This window comes from Eulemur rufifrons, chromosome 24 (assembly GCF_041146395.1).
Source record: "Eulemur rufifrons isolate Redbay chromosome 24, OSU_ERuf_1, whole genome shotgun sequence".
Taxonomy (NCBI): domain Eukaryota; kingdom Metazoa; phylum Chordata; class Mammalia; order Primates; family Lemuridae; genus Eulemur; species Eulemur rufifrons.
The window spans coordinates 34,002,912-34,020,030 of NC_091006.1; the positions used below are offsets into that span (position 1 = coordinate 34,002,912).

General features: G+C 39.0%; 1 protein-coding gene across 1 annotated transcript; it reads left to right on the forward strand.

Moving 5' to 3' along the window:
- CNGA1 (cyclic nucleotide gated channel subunit alpha 1) lies at positions 1-16,217 on the forward strand. Its single transcript, XM_069457682.1, has 9 exons — positions 1-108; positions 3,496-3,616; positions 4,403-4,519; positions 5,834-5,896; positions 9,428-9,469; positions 9,555-9,674; positions 11,013-11,120; positions 12,117-12,223; positions 14,364-16,217. The coding sequence occupies exons 2-9, from the start codon at positions 3,498-3,500 to the stop codon at positions 15,779-15,781; spliced, it is 2,094 nt and encodes a 697-aa protein (XP_069313783.1). The 5' UTR covers positions 1-108; positions 3,496-3,497; the 3' UTR covers positions 15,782-16,217.
- Positions 16,218-17,119: the final 902 nt, after the last annotated feature.

Genomic DNA, 17,119 nt, shown 5'->3' on the forward strand with positions numbered 1-17,119 from the left:
GCCTGGATTTTGACAATGTCAAGATTTACAGTATACCCCTGTTTGTTTTGGATACTCCACTGACTTTCACTTCTAGAAGACAGAGAGATATTACTTAAGCAACCAAAGGTAAGAACCAGTGGTAATTACAGTTATGTTTTTCACATACGCTTACACGTCTGTTTTGATTCATTGAAGTACCAGCTTTTGCTTTGTTTTTCACGTTCCATGCCTTCTAGATACAGCAGATGATTTTATTTTTATTGACTTCTCTGTATTTTTGACAGATAAGTGAATATTCTACGAAAATAGAATTTTAGTTGAAAATAACAATACATAAAGGCCTGGCAATATGATTCTGCTAATCTGAATATTACAACATAGCAAATGCGGGTATGCTTTTTGCAAATTTTAATTTCATTTTTAGAAGTCAAAAAGCTTGGCAGATGTGTTTTTCCCCAAAGGAAGTATCATACACTGATTTTATTTCTCTCTAAAATATTTGGAGATAAACATTGTTGAATTCATATAAATCTTAAAGAATTAACTCTTAAAAATATGAGCTCCAACTTATTGAGGCCTTCCTAAGTCTTAGGTACTTTATGAACATTGTAACAACCTGCACGCCCCTTTCAGAGATGAGTGAGTGGTCTGAAGAGAGTAAGTGCTCACCCAAGCTAACACGTTACTATTATATAAAGGAGCTGGGATTTAAGTCACCTTGTCTTCTTTTAACTCTCTGTGATAAACATGTATATTTCAGTTAGAAAAACAGTTATCAATCACTATCATGTTTTATTTTTATAAATTTAAAAACTAGTACTGCATCTATCATTTTTATTGTACCAAGATCATATATTTTTAAATATTAGTGATTGTATTCTATATTAGCAAGTTAGATATACCCTATTAAACAAAGCTTTTAAAATGTTCCTATCGATAAAGGTATATCTTATAATTGGCGTTTTACATTTTGATCTTTTTGTTTATATATCCTTCAGTCAATTTGTTGTATTACATTGATTCTTTCACTCAGCTAACATATATCAACACGGATCACTCATGTCATTTTTAGATCAAGCCAGCAAATAAAAGAGGGTGGGGAGTGAAGCATCAGGGTGTAAATGTAATTAAAAGGTCTAATATTTAACTATTATACTTTATGTCCCATACTGAATACACCCTCTTTTTTCCACTCTGGGAACATTTATAAATATTGCTCACAAAAATAATTTCAGTAAAGCCAAAAAGTAAAGAGGCCACATTCTTTGTCCACAAATACAGTTAAAAATTAATAAGAAAAGTGTAAAATAAGAACCCTATTCCTTAGAAATGAAAGACGAAAAGGAAAAGAAAAGAAACCTACTTAACTGAAGGTAACAGCAAAATGGCTACTGCAGATCGTTCTCTTTTTCATGGAGGTAATTTTCAAAGTTGTGAAGTTGAAATGTACTAAATACTAAAGAGTCTGGGCAAAATAAACTGTTTTCTGGAAAAACAAATGTCTACATTTAAATTAAGAATCAAAAATTAAATTGACTAAAAATTATGGACAAAATTGAGAAAAGTGTCCAAGAACTACCTCCCAAAATAGCCACCATACCCTGAATAGTTTTTACTTATTAATTTGTTCAACAAATATTTATTTAGTATTCACTGTAATGCCAGGCATTGTCCTAGGCAGACACTTTCGTTTGTTCCCTACTGTATACCCATCAATAGGTCAAAGGAGAAATCCACATAATGCTACAGCCATTTATTTTGGTTCATAATATGTGACAATTGGGCAGCCATATTTTTTTTGTTTGCTTGAGACAGAATCTCACTCTGTCCTGGGAACTAGAGTGGGCACCAGCACACTTGCCTAATTTTTTTCTATTTTTAGTAGAAACAGGATCTCACTCTTGCTCAGGCTGGTCTTGAACTCCTGACCTCAAGGGATCCTCCCACCCCAGCCTCTCAGAGTACTAGGATTACAGGTGTGAGCCATCGCGCCTGGTCTGGGCAGCCATATTTTAAGTTTTGGCTATGGCATTAACTGAACTTCCCACAGCTGGTCCTTTCCTACATCTCCTCGTACCTTCCCATCAGCAGGCAACCATTGTGCCAAGATTTTGAACTATGCTAATATAGGTAGTCGATAGTTTGGGACAAGTATGTATAATTATACCTAATGGTTCTCAAATGTTACCATTCTAAAGTACAAATCAACTTGAGCTTTCACAATTTTTATAGCATTAGCTGATGAAAAGGTGATTAATTAAATCCAACAATATATTCTTGATAAAATAGAAAATTAATTATAAAAGGAAACTTCCTTAACATGATAAAGGAAAATTTATCTGAAATCAATGGGCAAAAATAGGGGAAATTCTAGAGGCTGAAACAAGACAAGGAGTAGTGGATATAATATTTATTAACATTGTTCTATAACTTCTACCCAACACAATAAAACAAGAAAAAGAAATAAGATATATTTGGAGAGATAAAATTATCATTACCTGTGGATAATGATTGTCTACCCAGGAAACCTAAATGCATCAATTTAAAGACTATTAAAACAAAGACATTCAGTAAGATGATAGGCTAAAAAATAAAAATGTAAATTAATAGCTTTCCTCTAGACCAGTAATAACTAGTTAGACAATACAATAAAAACCAGATCTTGTTTGTAAATGAAAAATTTAAATACACAGAGTACATTAAGAAATGTACATAACTTATTTAATGAAAATTACAAAGACTTACAAAGTAAATTTTTAAAAACCATTAGGAAATGCGGAGACATCCCTTGTCATGTGATAAAAAAATATTTGCTATGTGAACATGTTGATTCTCTCAGAATTAATCCATAAATTGAATGAAGTCTCTTTTTAAAGTACCTTGTGAGTTTTCTTAGGAACTCGATGAAATTATTCTAAAGGCAGCTGGTGATAATAAATGCACACATTGTACCATCATAGGGGTAAATAGTCATTACATAGAAATAAAAAGTCATTTAAATGCAGTCACGAAAATGATCAGTGTGCATATTTTTTGGTTGGATGCACATATAATGTTTGTGCAATGAAATAAATAACGAAAGTAAAGTCTTTTTTGTTGCTTTTTATGAGTCAGGCACCATAGAAGTTGCTGGAGATATAAAAATTAGAGCTCATTGGTACCTGCTCTGAAGTCTGGTGCATCATAATAAATGGATCATAATAAAATAATGGCTCAGTGCAGTGCTGATAAGCTCTCCATGTTATGTGAGTACTGACTGAGAAGGAGCCGCAAACACCCAGGCATCCTGATTGCAGCTGTGTTAGTCTGTGAGAGCTGCCGTAACAAAACAGCAGAGGCTGGGTGGTTTAAACAGCAGACGTTTATTTCTCACAGTTCTGGATGCTGGAAGTCCAAGATGAAAATGTCAGCAGGTTTGGTTTCTTGTGAGGCCTCTCTCCTCGGCTGGCAGACGGTTATATATGTAAATACATAAAAATAGTCTTCCCACTACTAAGACTTCTTTCTCCTCAGATATGAAACTAATCATGAAGAAAAATATTATCAATACACAGCGCTCCTTTGTAAACAGGCCCAATGTGATTGTTCCAGATATTGAAAAAGAAATAAGAAGGATGGAAAATGGGGCGTGCAGGTAAACACATACATTCCCCCAGGCATTTTAAATTCCAGCCACAATTCTTTAATTTAACTAGATTTAATATCAGTTTAACTTCATAACTTGTAACCTTGAACTTTGTAATGTATTTAACTCAGTAAATTCATTTATACTTTGGAGTACCATACTTGTCTAACAAATGAACGTAGATACTATTGTGCTCAGTTGTTTGGAAGCACTTATTAAGCACCCATGCCAAATATTTCTTTAGTCCCTGGCAGGGCCTTTCCTCGTGAGACAGTTCAAATCTAAAGGGACGGCATCGCCATAGATAAGTATGGAAAAGCACATAGAGTGCGATATGCTAACAACATGATGTATTATAAAAGTATAATTTAAAGTGGTTACCTTATAAGTGAATATAACGTGTGTAAGTGTGCTTAAAGTTATTTTTATTGGGAGGAAACATTAGTTAGAAAAAAACTTAGTTCTATAAAATGATATAACATAATCTAAGTCCCAGTTATCATACTTTCTATTTGATAAATATTAACATCAACCGATGCATCGAACAACAGGAATGTGGAAAGCCTAGAAAGTAGTTTCTTAATTAAATGCATTTTACTGAATTGTGCATACATTCCGTAAAATTCTATGTCTTCTGTGGAGTTCTCACTTCACTCTAATTAAAAACCGTTGTGTGCGTTAATGTGAGAAGGAAGGAAAAGATAAGAGGCGATGGTCCCCCAGTGAGAAATGCTCCTCCTCCATAGTGGCTGAACCCGTTACTCTAACTCATGTCCCCCCCCTGTCGCACTGTAGCTCCTTTTCCGACGATGGTGACAGTGCCTCTGTATCCGAAGACTCAGAGGACGAAACCCCCCACGCAAGGGGCTCCTTTCGAAATAACTCACACAGAAGCGGGGAACCAGCACAGAGGTGAGCTGCATGATCCGTCCCTCGGCATCTGTCTTTAAACTGTTACTTAGATGAAAGTTCTTCTCTTCCTTCCACAGAGTGGGCTTGGCTAATGCTCCTGCTGTCCAGACACTGTGCAGTATCTTGGGAGTAACGACCTCTGACTTCTGTTCCTCGCCCTTACCCTCTCCTGGGAAACCGCCGCACTTATTCGTGGCCACGGAGTTCCAAGTTCCAAGTCAGAAACGCTCTTGCTTCATTTTCCCTGAGACCCGAGTCTGTGCCTTAAGAAACCTCATGCAGGCCGGGCGCGGTGGCTCACGCCTGTAATCCCAGCACTCTGGGAGGCCGAGGTGGGCGGATCGTTTGAGCTCAGGAGTTCGAGACCAGCCTGAGCAAGAGCGAGACCCCACCTCTACTAAAAAAAATAGAAAGAAATTATATGGACAGCTAAAAATATATATAGAAAAAATTAGCCGGGCATGGTGGTGCATGCCTGTAGTCCCAGCTACTCGGGAGGCTGAGACAGGAGGATCGCTTGAGCTCAGGAGTTTGAGGTTGCTGTGAGCTAGGCTGACGCCACGGCACTCACTCTAGCCTGGGCAACAGAGTGAGACCCTGTCTCAAAAAAAAAAAAAAAAAGAAACCTCATGCCCCAGTCCGCTCTGATTTCCTGCTTCTCGCTGATTCCTTCTTTCAGGGTCCTGAAGCAATTATATGTGAGAGGGTCGGCTGTCCTTCTCTAAGATGCGCTGTCCCGTTTGATCCTACTTGCAGGAAATAGAGCAGGAGTGAGTAGCTACAAGAGTAAAGCTAAAAATCCTCAGTAGGAAATGAAGTGGTTGTGAAAACTTGAAACACAGGACTCCGAGGGTGTGGAAAGGGTGTGGATCAGGAGTTCCCATCCTGTGGGACATAATTACTTTTTTTTTTGTTTGTTTTTGCTTTCTTTCCCCTCCTTTTTTTCTCTTTCTTATTTTTCCTTCCACTATCTCCAACTTTCCCACTATTTTTATTTATCTTTTCTCCTCTTTCTATCTTCCCTGACAGTGTTAGGTCTCCTGTTGGGAATTACTGGTATCCAAGTTAGTTGACTCAAGGTAATTCTTGATATGAAATTGACCAGTAGGCATTTACTAACCACTTTGGTTCAAGGCACTGGTATTCGGCCAGTCATGCTTCATGGAGACTCTACATTTTAAAAACAATTGTCTAGGCAATCTTTAGTAATGAGTTGAAACTGAGAAGAATTTGTTCTTTAAGACTTGTTGCTTACCATGGACATGATACAGATGGTGACAATAATGATTTCACTGTACGTTTTTCATTCCCCAGGGAGCAGTACCTGCCTGGTACCATTGCACTTTTCAACGTTAACAACAGCAGCAATAAGGACCAGTAAGTACATTTACGATAGAAAACCAAAGCTTTGTTTGTAAAGAAAACCAGTGAAAAGGTAGGGATATATCTCAATCTGTTATAAAGCAAATATTTATTAGGCAAACTATTTAATACAATGGTGATGATATTCTACTATTTTGTTTTTTGGTTATTTATGTCTGAAAATGCAGCTACCCATATTAAAATTACTATTTATTTATATATTCATTTATTTGAATACATGTTAAAAAAACCATGTCTGTGATGTACATGCAATTGCCTTTCCTTGTTGATAGAGTGGCTGACAAAAATAAATGAAACATTATTAATTGTTTCCAGTCTAAGCCAATGTGTCCTAGGTTAAGTTCCCCAGGAGACCATCTCTGAGATGAAGGTTTGTGTGCAGAGGTTTTATTGGGGGTGCTCTCGGGGACAATATCTGGGAGGGAGCTGGGGGGCAGGTATGGGCAGAGGAGAAGTTGAACCTCAGAGAATAGAGCTGATATGTAATGTGATTCCGTGGGGAGCTCCGGAGCAGGGATGCCCTTCAGAGTTGTTGCATATTTAGGTGATAGGCCTGGGCCCTCAGACCCATGCACAGCCATTGGATAAGAGATGGCCCTAGGAAGAGGAGGCATAACCTTGAACATGGTGGTTTCCTGCAGCCAAGGTCAGCCCAAGTGAAAAGGAAAATTGTGAGATGTCAGCAACCACCACTCTTGGCAGGTGGGGAATGAGTGACTTGGTGTTGCTGACAGAATCCTTCATTATGGGTAGTCATTTTATGTGCTATGGTTAGATAACCCTATTTCAGGGTCTGATTAGCAGAATATCATTGATATAGATACATATAGAGTGGACTATATAGACTATATAGATATAGATATAGTGGACTAATATCATGTTCTGAGAAATGGCCAGATGGTCCGGGTCCCTCCAGACTCTGCCATGAGAGTAGGAAGGAGGGTTAACGTAGCCCTGGAAAAGGCTGTAGGGGTGTCCTGTTCCCCAGCCCATGTGAATAGAAGCTGTTTCTGATCCTGTTTCCTGATAGTGATGAAAAATAACATTCACGTGACTGACCCAGAGCCTTAGGTATATGGTGTCTAGATCGGGTGAATGCACTGTTTTCCACACATGGCAGAGCAGCTGCAGTTGGGGTTATTACTCGGTTGATTTTTCATTAGTCTACTGCCATCCCAGGATCCATTTGGCTTTTGTGGGGGCCAAATGGTGAGTTGAATGGGGATATCAAGAGGGACCTCCACTCCTGTGTGCATTAGGTCTTTAAGAATTGCATGTACTTTCCTCCCTGGGATGCAATATTACTTTTGGCTAAAGGATGGGAGGCAGCTTGAAGGCTTCTACTTGGTCTTAACCATTGTGATAGCTCTTACCCCATGAGCCAAGAAACTAGTGGGTGTAGGGGTGGGAGATCTGCCCATGACCAATTGTATACATTCCATTTTTACATTCAAGAACTTATATACATTCTACTTTTGCATGCACGAATTATGTGCATTTCACTTTTACATTCAGGAACTGGAGAAATGACCACATGGTAGGTCTATGGCCCTTTAAGTCACATCTTATCCAATATTCTGTTATTACTGGGCCATCAAATGCCCCTTCACTTTAAGAGGGGGCTTCAATCCTGGGGTCTCATCATCAACTTAGGTCCTGTGCCCAACAGTCTTCAGTGTATCTAGGTATTCTTCCCCCACCCTGGGACAGTCATCTAAGTGTATGGACAAAGGTTCTTTGGGAGAAAGACTGGGGAATTGTCACCGAATATACTTACAGTGTTGCAGAGTCCTTCTGCAGGGGTGTTGGCTTCTCCTCTAGGCGATGGTTTTAGGTCTAAGAATTTGTTCAGGTCCAGGAACTTCAAGGGGCTGTGACTTTTTGTTGGAGTAAGTTGCCCTCAACCTCTGATCATCCATTCCTGATTTGTTTTGGTTGTTTGTATACCTTAAACAATCCCCTAACTAGCCAACAGACTGCCCGTCTATTCCGTTAACCTCCTCCATAGCTGCCTGTGGGTTAAGCCCCCTGGCTACGATGTGCATTTTAATGCTTATTCCTGTTATTGGACCCAGCTCACTTCTGATGGGTCAACTCTGCCATTGGTCTTTGCTATTTGCAGATCCTACTATTCCTATTGCTCTCAGGGACCCCAGTCCTGTCACAGCATCTCCCACCATCGGCCCTGGCCTGCAGAGGACAGCACCACTGAGCCTCTCAAGATGCCGGTGCCCCTCTCGCCAGCACATGCTGCATCACTTTGGCATCCTCTGAGCCCTCTTAGGGAACACATTCAGCGGATGGCCATCTTCTTAGCACAGTATATCCACTTCAGCAGGCCACTTCTCCCAATCTTTTGATACCTTCCCGCACTTTCTGCCATTTTGCAATTTCTATTTCACTTAGTGTGGGCCATCACCTTTTCTCAGCTTCTGAGAGCCATCTGAGTAGTGTGTCAACATCATCTCCCAGGATCCATGTTAGGCTGTTAAATCCTGAATCACAGAATGTGCTCCCATAGCAGTAAATTCCCCCCATCCAACTTTATGTTCTGTCCTCGTTTGTACGACCACCTTAGATACTAAGCCCCACCGCAGTTGTGAGTGAGTCTTATCTCCCACTTTTCCTCCACAACAGCTTTCCACTTCTTCTGGGTCATTCTTACCCTGATTAATTCCATTTGCACTTAGAAATTTCCCCACTTTAAATCCTCCCTCTTCTTCCCAACTTCTCCAACTCTTACCTGTACTTCCAGGTCTAGGTTGAGACCTACCTCCCTTCAACAGCCTTCCCTGACTATCTTAGTGGGGGTGAGATCCCCGTTCATTCCTACATGAATAGTACATTTTCATAGACATCTGAGCTGACAGTGGCAGCCTGCTGTGACCCCAGCTCTGTCTGACTCCAGAATCCATTCTTTTGCTGATAGAGAAAGCTAATTGTAGAAAGAGACCTCTGGTCACATAGTCTCCACTCACGAAGAAATTGTATATAGAAAAAGGTAGTCTCAAATCCAGCGAATGATTTTAATAACTGGGACGCCACTGTATTAACACAGAGCTTTTTTGACTACTTGTGAAAAATTGTTTCAGTCAGGATTATTCCTTCTAAAGAAAATTGATGATATTTTCTTTAAACTCTCAATGCTTTTATTTAAGGATAAACATAAATGACATCAAGAAGCTTAAATTTTAAATAACTTTTTTTAAATATATCAAGCCTTTGTACTCTTTTGGGGGCTGTTGATTCTTGAATTTCTCTTTTCTGGTTTATGCCTTTATTCATCTCCATGTTCTTCAATTTTCTACATCCATTAACCCAGAAATTTTTATTTGCTTTATTATGTAGGTAACTGCCCTTTTTTTGTAGAAATTTCCATTAGGAGACCAGATTTCTAGTTTCTGAGCACTGGGTCAGGTCTTTGAATGCAAGGCTGAGAATTCTTGCTCAGTGAAGAAGAAGTAAATAAGAATGGAAGTCAGAGTGTAATGTGATTATGTGACAGAGATATTGTTTCTTCTTTAGAGAACCGAAAGAAAAAAAGAAAAAGAAAAAAGAAAAGAAGAGGTAAGTTAGACTTTGGCTGAATGACCCCACTTCTTTCTGCCCAGAACGTTTTTGTATTTTAATACTACATATTCAACTTTTTTAGCAAGTCAGATGATGAAAATAAAAAGGACCCAGAGAAGAAAAAGAAGAAGGAAAAGAAAAAAGAGAAGGAAAAAAAAGAAGAGAAAAAGAAAGAAGAGAAAAGCAAAGACAAGAAAGAAGAGTAAGTATTTTTTATTGGCATTGAAATTAGAAATGAATTTGTGTTGGGATTTAGACATGGGGTAATTTTCTATGATATAAAATAGGAGAAGAAACTTTACGGTAAAGAGGCTTTATGTAAAGACTGTCTTTAAATATTTACAAATAAACATTTAACATAAATTATCAAATGTAAATAAGAACTTTTTCTAATTTCCCTAAAATTAGCATTATTCCTTAATTTTCTCATCAAAGATTTTCTCTGCTGTGGTTAATTCTCTTCCTCAAGCTTTGGTTAAGATAAATTTATCATTGGGAAATATTTAGGTTCCAAGGAGTATTGGGTTCCTAGGATCTTACCATTAATTTTTAAAAACTGAAATAAAAATTTAATAATTTCATTAACATATTTGAATTATAAATATTATATGGCAAATACTACAAAGTAAAGAAGTGTCATTGCAAAAGCCATGCCTAAGTCTTAGTTAGAGCAGTACAAATACTATCAAAACACTAGCTTCTTGAAGTATTCTTTTTAAAATAAACATGAGAGCTAGAATTTCACAAGCATTAGGCCAAGTGATATTTGCAAAGCTCTTTTTACTTTTTATTAAAGGGCAATTGTTTTCTTAACTTACTTAAAGAAAACTGTTTACCAGACAATGGTTCAATTATTTGTGCCTCTTTAGAAAGTTGTTGCATTTGTATAAGGAGAAAACTCCTTATAAATATAGTCTTAATCACTAGAACATAAAAAAAAAAAAAACACTTCCGTTTGACCATGTATTTTCTTCCTCCATTCTCTTGCCCTCTATTGCTTCTCTTAAAGAAGGCTTCCTACTTGTTTATGAACTAGTGCTTTGTATTAGACTGCATTACATTCTTCTTCTCTCCCCACAGATGACAGCAAAGCCCTGAGTTCCTCTCACAGTGTAGTTGCTAGTTACTTTGTTACCTGATTGGGGGGCGGGCGTGGGGAGGTAGCAAAGTCACCATTTTCCTACCGCCCATGAACTACCAAAGAGCCTGTGGAATATCCATTGATTTCTGTGCTCTACGCCACTATTCCCTCCCAACGGCTGCGGCACAGAACTGACTGCAGTATCGCAGTAAAACCGTGGCTTTAATAAAAGCCTAATATGTGGTTTAATGTAAGACTACTGATTTTGCTACCTATCCATCCCTCACTAACCAGTTTCTTATGGCTAATGCACTTACGCTAATCTTTCCAGTGCGGAGCGAGCTTCTCTAGCTTGCTTCTATTTCACTAATTGTGGATGATGGGCATAATATCTGATATGGTAAATAAAAATGTTCTTGTATCTTGGTAACCTCCCCTTTTATTTCTAATTGCTGCTAGGGAGAAGAAAGAAGTCATGGTCATCGATCCCTCGGGAAACACGTATTACAACTGGCTGTTTTGCATCACCTTACCTGTTATGTACAACTGGACTATGGTTATTGCAAGGTGTCTGTCTATTTTTTGTGATTCTCAGCCCACTTCTAGCTTCCAAGCTAAGTGACCAAACAATTTGACCCAGAGCTCTTTAGGACACACTTCCTTTCTCTACTACAGGCTGTAAAGAGAGGTTAAATTATTCTCAACATGTTTTCCTGAGATCAGGAAGAGATGCTTTGGTTCTCAGTATACTTGGATCTCCAGTATTGGGATGACAGGGTGGGAAGAGGGTTACTTTAAACCTCTTGGTTGCTCAATCATTTAATTGGAACATTGGGAAAAACTATATTTTCTTTGGCCCACAAGAAAAAATGTTGCCATTAGTGGAAAAAGATCAAGGATCCAGTGTCTTTTAGATGGTAGACATCTCAGCCATCTAAGACCAAGCACGATTTTCTGAAGCATTTTGGGGATAGTCAATATGGACCTGGTGATCAATGTGTTTCACTCAACAAATTTTGACTTTAGCTTGAGCCCATTAATTCTTTTTAGTATTTATTAAAAATTTTTTTTATTTGTAAAAATGTACGGGGTACATGTGAAATTTTTTTACATGTATATAAGACATACTGATCAAGTCAGGATATTTAGGGTGTCCATCATCTGAGTAAAATACAATACATTTTTGTTAAATGTAGTAACCCTACTCTGTTACCAAACATCGAATGTATTCTTTTTTATCTTACTGTATGTTTGTACCCTTTAACTCGCTTTTTCTTACTTGACGCTTTTACAAAGCTGACTAGCACAACAAAAAGAAGTTGGCATTCAGAAGTGTGAGGAACAAAATCCAACCACCCAGGGACAGTTGATTAGATGGACTCTAAGGACACCTCCTAGCCTTGGCATATTGCACTTCTCATCATGATAAAAAAATTATACATTTGTTGTTTGGGGTATTCTGAAATTTTAAAAAAGAAAATAAATTTTAAAAATTATACAAAGAAGATTTTTATTTCAATTGTCCCCCAATTCATTTTATTTATACAAGTTTTTCTTTTACAGAGCATGTTTTGATGAACTTCAATCTGATTACCTAGAATATTGGCTTGCTTTTGATTACTTATCAGACGTAGTCTATCTTCTTGATATGTTTGTACGAACAAGGACAGGTAACTATGTCCAGTTTGAGATATCTTAAAATGTCACGCTTGTATCTGTATCCTATAACTTGAAATTTCCTAATTCAAGTGTTCTTCAAAGTAAACTCACAAAGATCTGTTTTAGAGAAAAAGGCACAGATGAAAGTAGGGGTAACATGTACCACTCACAGGCTTAGGCCACTTCCGCTGATTCAAAGGATGTTACCAGGCAACCTTCTGAATGTGGATTGGTGGCTTTCCTTCATTATCCCGTTCATTGGTTTTATGCCAGGCCAGAGGAAAAGAGAGAGCAGAAATATTCTGCCAGCACTGTGGGGGAAGGGTAATTGCTGCCTAACAGGGAGATAACTTAAAGAGGCCTGGGGGAAATGTCATTGTACTCAGCAGAGCTATACTAGAAATTTTATAAGAATCGCGAAAAACACAACTCAACTTAGCGGTTCATGGTGGGACTTTGTTGACCGGGGTGCAGTGTTTGAAAGCTTCCTACCTGAAGTATTCTTGTTAAGTAGGTAGAAGCTCATTGTTTCTACACTGCTCTCCACGTGCAAGTGTAACCAGTGTACACAGAGCTTTTTAAGAATCATTATGTAAAATTGGAACATTCTGTAAATATCAGTGCCCTGGAGCGATGCTCCAGTTGCTCTGTCGTCTCTGCAACCCTGGCATCCAGTATAGGAGAAGCAGCAAATTCTTTCCCTAATGGGTTTAACAGCACAAGGCCCATGGTAACAGCAAAGAAGGGAAGGAAGATCCCAGGTACCTAAGGAAGCCTGCGGAAGGCCAGAATGAGAGATGACAATATAGCCTCAAAGGGCACTTATGCTTCACACAGAATGGGCGAGGCAAGAATATGCAAAATAGTCAGAGAGCAGGGCAGGTACCTAAGCTTTGAAGGTGGGGCTGAGATTCTGTCAAGACAGTGGCACGATGCTAAGGTGGTTAGGAAACTTTCCAAGAACTGTGTACGGTAGAAAAGCAAATATTTTCTGTTACCATATTTTCAACATAACACGTCACTGGTCACCAAAATGCATGTGGGGTTTCCCCTGGTTACCAAGCTATTCTGCAACCCCTGCTGGGTTACAGTTTAGCTGAATTCTGACACTAACGGGAACTAGGAGAGGTCCCACAGGTTAAGAGCCCAGTCTCCCAAGACAATCCCCCACTACAGATGCCAATCATAAGCCCCAGGTTGAGACTCCGGCTATAAATTGGGGTTCTCCCAACCCCCTTCTCAGCTTCAATAATTTGCTAGCATGGCTCACAGAACTCAGGGAAACACTCATGTTCACTGGCTTATTATATTAATAAAGGGTGTGATAACGGATACAGATGAATGAGCCAGCTCAGGAGATACATAGGATGAAGTCTGGATGGGTCATGAGAGCAGGAACTTCTGTCCCCATGGCATTGGGGTGTGACACTCTCCTGGCATGTGGGTGGATTTGCCAACCTGGAAGCACGTTGAACCCCATAGTTCATGGATTTTTATGTAGCCTTCCCCGTGTAGACATGATCAGTGATGAACTCAATATTCAGCCCCTCTTCTCTTCCTGGATGATGGCGGGTAGGGCTGAAAGTTCCAAGCTTTTAAAGATGGCTCAGTCTTTCTGGTGACCGGCCCCAATCCTGGAGCTCCCCAAGAGTTGCCTCATTAGAACAAAAGACACTCTTATCACCCAGGAAATCATAAGGGATTAGGAACTCTGTGTCAGGAATCAGGGTCAAAGACCAAATATCAAACAAAAGATGCACCTACAACCCCTATTGTTCAGGAAATTCCAAGGGTTTTAGGAGATCTGTGCCAGAAAATAGGCACAGAGACCATATATCATAATATCACAAGACCACCATTTCACAAAAGAAATGGCTTTACTTAGATGGGGATGCATATCTCGAGAGATTTGTATACCATACATGTACAAATCTATACAAATCTCTCACTTTTGCATTTAGTTTTACTTTTTATTTCTGCAACAGAATATATTCCACAGCTATATGTTGATTGGTATTCATATCTTATTACATCATTAATGGCATATTTATTGAAAATGAATTCTTGTTTTGAACACAACAAAGTTGAGAGTTATTTCACAATGGCCTAAAAATAAATATTAACTTGATTTTTTTTTTTTTTCTATTTTAGGTTACCTAGAACAAGGACTGTTGGTGAAGGAAGAACTTAAGCTCATACAGAAATATAGATCAACCTTGCAATTTAAACTTGATGTTCTATCAGTGGTACCAACTGATTTGCTATATTTTAAGATGGGGTGGAACTATCCAGAAATTAGATTAAACAGGCTGTTAAGGATCTCTCGTATGTTTGAGTTCTTCCAGAGAACAGAGACAAGGACAAACTACCCAAACATCTTCAGGATTTCTAACCTTGTTATGTATATCGTCATCATTATCCACTGGAATGCATGTGTGTATTACTCTATTTCGAAAGCTATTGGATTTGGAAATGATACATGGGTCTACCCTGATGTTAATGATCCCGAATTTGGCCGTTTGGCTAGAAAATACGTATACAGCCTTTACTGGTCTACACTGACCTTGACTACCATCGGTGAAACACCACCTCCTGTAAGGGACTCGGAATATGTCTTTGTGGTGGTTGATTTCTTAATCGGAGTGTTGATTTTTGCTACCATCGTTGGTAACATAGGTTCTATGATTTCCAACATGAATGCAGCCAGAGCAGAATTTCAAGCAAGAATTGATGCTATCAAACAATATATGCATTTTCGAAATGTAAGCAAAGATATGGAAAAGAGGGTTATTAAATGGTTTGACTACCTGTGGACCAACAAAAAGACAGTTGATGAGAGAGAAGTCTTGAAGTATCTGCCCGATAAACTGAGAGCGGAAATTGCCATCAACGTTCACTTAGACACGTTAAAAAAGGTGCGCATTTTTGCCGATTGTGAAGCTGGCCTGTTGGTGGAGTTAGTCTTGAAATTGCAGCCCCAGGTCTACAGTCCTGGAGATTACATTTGCAAGAAAGGGGACATTGGACGAGAGATGTACATCATCAAGGAGGGCAAACTCGCTGTGGTGGCAGACGACGGAATCACGCAGTTCGTGGTGTTGAGTGACGGCAGCTACTTCGGCGAGATCAGCATTCTGAACATTAAAGGCAGCAAAGCTGGCAATCGAAGAACGGCCAACATTAAAAGTATCGGCTACTCAGACCTGTTCTGTCTCTCTAAAGATGACCTCATGGAAGCTCTCACCGAGTACCCCGATGCCAAAGCTATGCTGGAAGAGAAAGGGAAGCAAATCTTAATGAAAGACGGTCTGCTGGATATAAGCATCGCGAATGCTGGTAGTGACCCCAAAGATCTCGAAGAGAAGGTCACCCGCATGGAGGGGTCAGTAGACCTCCTGCAAACCAGGTTTGCCCGGATCCTGGCTGGGTATGAGTCAATGCAGCAGAAGCTGAAACAAAGATTAACCAAGGTTGAGACATTTCTGAAACCGCTGATCGACACAGAATTTTCAGCTATTGAAGGGCTTGAAGAAGAAAGTGGCCCCATAGACTCTACTACACAGGACTGAAAAGCTGGTCGTTAACAAGGACATGCCTCATGATCCTTTCGATTACGTGACTAAACTGTAATTTGGGAAGAAGAGGAAGACTCAGCTGGAAAATTTTTCCGTAAGGAAAACGTGCTTTGGCGCAGGGCACAAGGCCCACGCGCTCTTTGCGAGGTACTGTGATTAAAGAATCATTGTATCTTGGGATTTTTCACAATGGATAACATGCAAAGATATAAACTGATTAACTTGTCTGTATCTGTATCTTCTGAATTTTTCACATATGCTCCTTTTGTGTAATAATCTTTATAAAAGTGAACAAGTAGCCTCACTTTCAGGATTCTTGCATTGCTGAGGAGTGAAATGTGTTCAGAGTAACTGAGGATCACCATGGACCTCATGCTGGGCATACCATTTGAAAAAGTTAGCATGCAATAAAGTAAAATTAATGATGAAACTACAGGAAATATGATTTATTTGATAATTTAGGGAGTTTAGCATCTTGTGGAGATTCAGGGCCATTTTAAGCACATTAATCATTTTTGTAGTCTAGGACTCAGGAAGGGGGGTTGAGAGGAACACCTTATTAATAAAAGCATGATAAATCAAACTTGATGAATATATACATATACATAAATATTAAAATACATAGTATTAAAATTATAAAATGTTATAGAAATCTTATATACTAAATTTAAAAAATTCTCTGATTACTAAGGCCTGACAGTAGTGGTTACTATCTTACCCTTCTGTCTGGCTGGCAGTAAGAAAAACAAAAGTAATAATATAGCTGGGTGTTTAACAAGAGAAATTGTCATGTTAGAAAAGGAGACTCGAAAGTTCTGTGGACCAGCACGGACATCACTTGGGAGCGTCTCAGAAATGCAGAATCCCAGGTTCTCCCCCAGACCCTGCATCAGAATCTGTATTTTAACAAGACCCCTAAATGCTTGAGATCCACATCGAAGCTTGAGAAGCTTATATCTAGAGAACCAGAAAGGAGTTAGCGGGAAGATGGTTCCAGAAAAGAAAAGGGAGCTACCTGACAAAGCGTGTGGCTGTGGAAAACCCTGCTAATCAGTCACACAACATTCTGCTGTATCCAGACGTGGCTCAAAAAATCCTTCTTAGCACAGATCACTAGAATCGATAGAAGATTTCTGTACCTGCCTGCGATGACATGGCTGAATATGGCTTCTTGTTAATGTGACATTTCAGATCTTTACATGAACCTTGATCAGTGTATGCCAATGGTATAGTTTATTCTACTCTACCAATAGAATATCCATTGAACTACATATTGTGTCTTTGCAATCCTATGTTTCCCTTCTTTATTTTGCCTGTCCCTTCAATATCAGC

What these genes read in the sequence shown, in the direction of transcription:
- CNGA1 (XM_069457682.1), top strand. Translation starts at nt 3,498, where the DNA reads ATGAAACTAATCATGAAGAAAAATATTATCAATACACAGCGCTCCTTT. An exon ending in AGCGGGGAACCAGCACAGAG is followed by an intron (nt 4,520 to 5,833) that starts GTGAGCTGCATG and finishes TTCATTCCCCAG; the next exon opens with GGAGCAGTACCTGCCTGGTA. An exon ending in GTTTGTACGAACAAGGACAG is followed by an intron (nt 12,224 to 14,363) that starts GTAACTATGTCC and finishes TTTCTATTTTAG; the next exon opens with GTTACCTAGAACAAGGACTG.